Source organism: Acanthisitta chloris, unplaced genomic scaffold (assembly GCF_000695815.1).
Source record: "Acanthisitta chloris isolate BGI_N310 unplaced genomic scaffold, ASM69581v1 scaffold22775, whole genome shotgun sequence".
Lineage (NCBI taxonomy): Eukaryota > Metazoa > Chordata > Aves > Passeriformes > Acanthisittidae > Acanthisitta > Acanthisitta chloris.
The window spans coordinates 30,847-33,595 of NW_008672459.1; the positions used below are offsets into that span (position 1 = coordinate 30,847).

The 2,749-nt window shown below is 41.4% G+C and overlaps 1 protein-coding gene across 1 annotated transcript in view; it reads right to left on the reverse strand.

The window, feature by feature from the left end:
• Positions 1-2,416: 2,416 nt before the first annotated feature.
• Positions 2,417-2,749, reverse strand: part of XK (X-linked Kx blood group) — a 7,214-nt gene continuing 6,881 nt past the window's right edge. Inside the window, 1 exon segment of the mRNA XM_009074540.1 lies at positions 2,417-2,749. This exon segment is cut by the window's right edge and continues 7 nt beyond it. Within this exon segment, the coding sequence (XP_009072788.1) occupies positions 2,417-2,749 (333 nt within the window).

The window sequence follows — 2,749 nt, forward strand, 5'->3', positions numbered from 1 at the left end:
CTTCAGGACGTCGGTATAAAAGTAGGAAGTAATATGGCACACTCTAAAATATGCATATCCAGTAGAATTCAGCAGTGTTATGTGAAGCCAAAAGGCACTCACAGTCCTGGGCTCCTGGCTGTGGGACTCTCCTACGTTTGACTCTAGCACAAACATTTCAGTGGTTGATGTTTGTGAAGCTGCCACTGTTTCCAGACTACAGAATCACAGCTGCACCATCACTTACAGTGCCCAAAGTCAGCTTTAAGGATCTGAGAGCTCCCTCTTCAGACAGGAGTCACTTCCACGTGTGAAGTCACGTTTTGATTTTCCCCCAAAGACTAGCGTTTCAGACTTGGATACCTCTGTAGATAGACAACAACCATAATTCCCTGATTATTGATATTAATGAGTATCCAGCTATAAAGACAGGTACTCAGTTTTGGCTAAGAACACCAGAAAATTTCGACCTGTGTGCTGAACTCTGCAGGTTTGGAAGCAAAGGTTACATTCTCCCTTCCTGCTTGAACTCACTACTGAAAAAAACTACTCACTACTTTTACACCTAGAAAAGTACAGAGAACTACTATACTGTACTTCTACATACGAAAGTACAGAGAAATACTGTAGTGTCTTCAAGGAGTCACTTTACTATTCTGTGCTCCTCAGAGAGAGAAATTAGAACTGAGGTGTTTAGTGTCTTCTCCAGATATGAGGTACATTCCCATAGCAAGTTCAGGGCAATAATTCCCATTATCACCTACCAATAATTTAATGAGTTCGACATTACACATAGCATACACAGACAAATATTCAGCAAAATAAAAACATAACTCCATCATAAAACTGAAATATGAAGACATTCACTTACAGTGCAGTAAAGAACAAATAAAAGCAGCTTAGCTCTTTGCAGCACTGCAGGTGACTTATTTCATTATGAATGACCTGCATTTGAGACACTTCTAATACAACGATGCTGATGTCATCCCTGCTGAAGAGCTTCACATCCTCCACGGTGATAGAAGGACCCTAGGAGATGCTTTGGGCCATGAATTATTGGTTTCCATGAGCAGCCATAATGTGTAATACTCAAAGGGAATGTGAGGTGCTAAGCAAAGTGCAAAAAGGTTTCACTTAATTTTTGAAAATATAGATGATTTTGTGTATTTCCACTAAATTCTTGGGAGTTCATCTGCTAAAGCTGTCTCAGCAACTTACAAAGTGCAGAAACACTTTTATTTGTGGTGATACAGTGCAGAGAAGAAAATGTCAATGACTTCCATTTCCTCTTTCAGATTTCAAGCCTATGATGCTTCTGAGGTAAAGAAGTCAGAAGGTTTTATAAAACTAAACTAATCATAACAATCTGCAGCCTCACAAAGGACTCAGTGTCTTCTACCCTACATGAAAAGTCAATGAGCTGCCTACTTGGTGCACTACCAAAACACCTCCCTGATGGGGGTAGTGCTCATCTCTTAACTTCAGCCATCTAAAAGGGAGATTAGTCAAAACTAATTGTCAAGGCATGTGGTTAACACTGAGTAGTAGGTCTCCAGGGAGTGATTCCTGTCACTTGTCCATTTTAAGATCAGGTGAAACACACCCCAGAGATGTGCCCTGGAGGGCACCTCCATGACTAGTACACACTATCTGCCCAGCTTCTGGATACTTAAATAAAGTGAACACCACCCTGATACCAGAACATCACAAAGTATTAGATAAATATTAACAGCAGAAAAAGAGCTCTTCCAGAACATCACAATGAATGTCTTAAATTGAATTCCCTTACTAACAAGTAGCAAATATGAAGGGTGGAACAGTGCAAAGCCAATAATCCCTCTGTCCATGCTCAGTAACAGTCACATTTCAGTGTTAGTGCTGGCTAATTGGCTGTTTCGTGGCAACCCAGACTACAGTGCATTGTAGATGTCCAATTCTTATACCCCAGAGAGAAGTATTATCTTGTTACACTGATTAGAGCGTAAAGTAGTCTGTAATTTGATCAAAGCAGACCACAGCTACAGTCTGCATATAGTCCAGGTCTAAGCTGTTTCCGTGCTAGGGTGGCATTCCATGGCAACATCCTATCTGAAACAAAACTCACTGCCTTCCATATTCAGACTTCCTGAGTACTATGAGCACCAGGCCAGTTTTTGAAGGATGTCTCTTATAATGACATCAAAATAAGTACGTGATAATAAACCAATGTGCAAAAACCGCTGAAATAGAAATCTACTATGATTGCTCCCTGTACACAGACACACACAGATACAAAGACCCAGAGACTGCTCCCCACACAGATAGGCTTGTCAGCCAACATGCAGTGCTACACCTGCAGGAAAGAAATCTCATCCACAAGACACAATGTCTAACATACACATCATTCCCAGCAGGTGATCTGCCACCTTCCAAAGGCACCTACTTGCTTCCTGCTGTACTAGGCATTGGAAGAAACACTTTGATGAAGATTCTCCTTTTGAGAATCTATTGTCTTGCTACTGTTCTGTGATTCATCAGTATTTTCAGATTTCACCTCCACCTTGTCTGTCAGTACAGTGGATTTGGGAAGCTTGCAAATAAAGCAGAGGAACTTGAAGCAGGACAGCAAACCTTCGGAAATGCTAGATGAGAAAAGCTTTTTGCACGGGTGGCAGAACTGGTAGAACACCAGCATGAAGAGGACAGCCATGCAGTAACTTATCAGCAGCTGCAAGACCAGCAGCGGGGCACAGACATACAGGTAGATATCTGTTTTATAGATGTACCACAT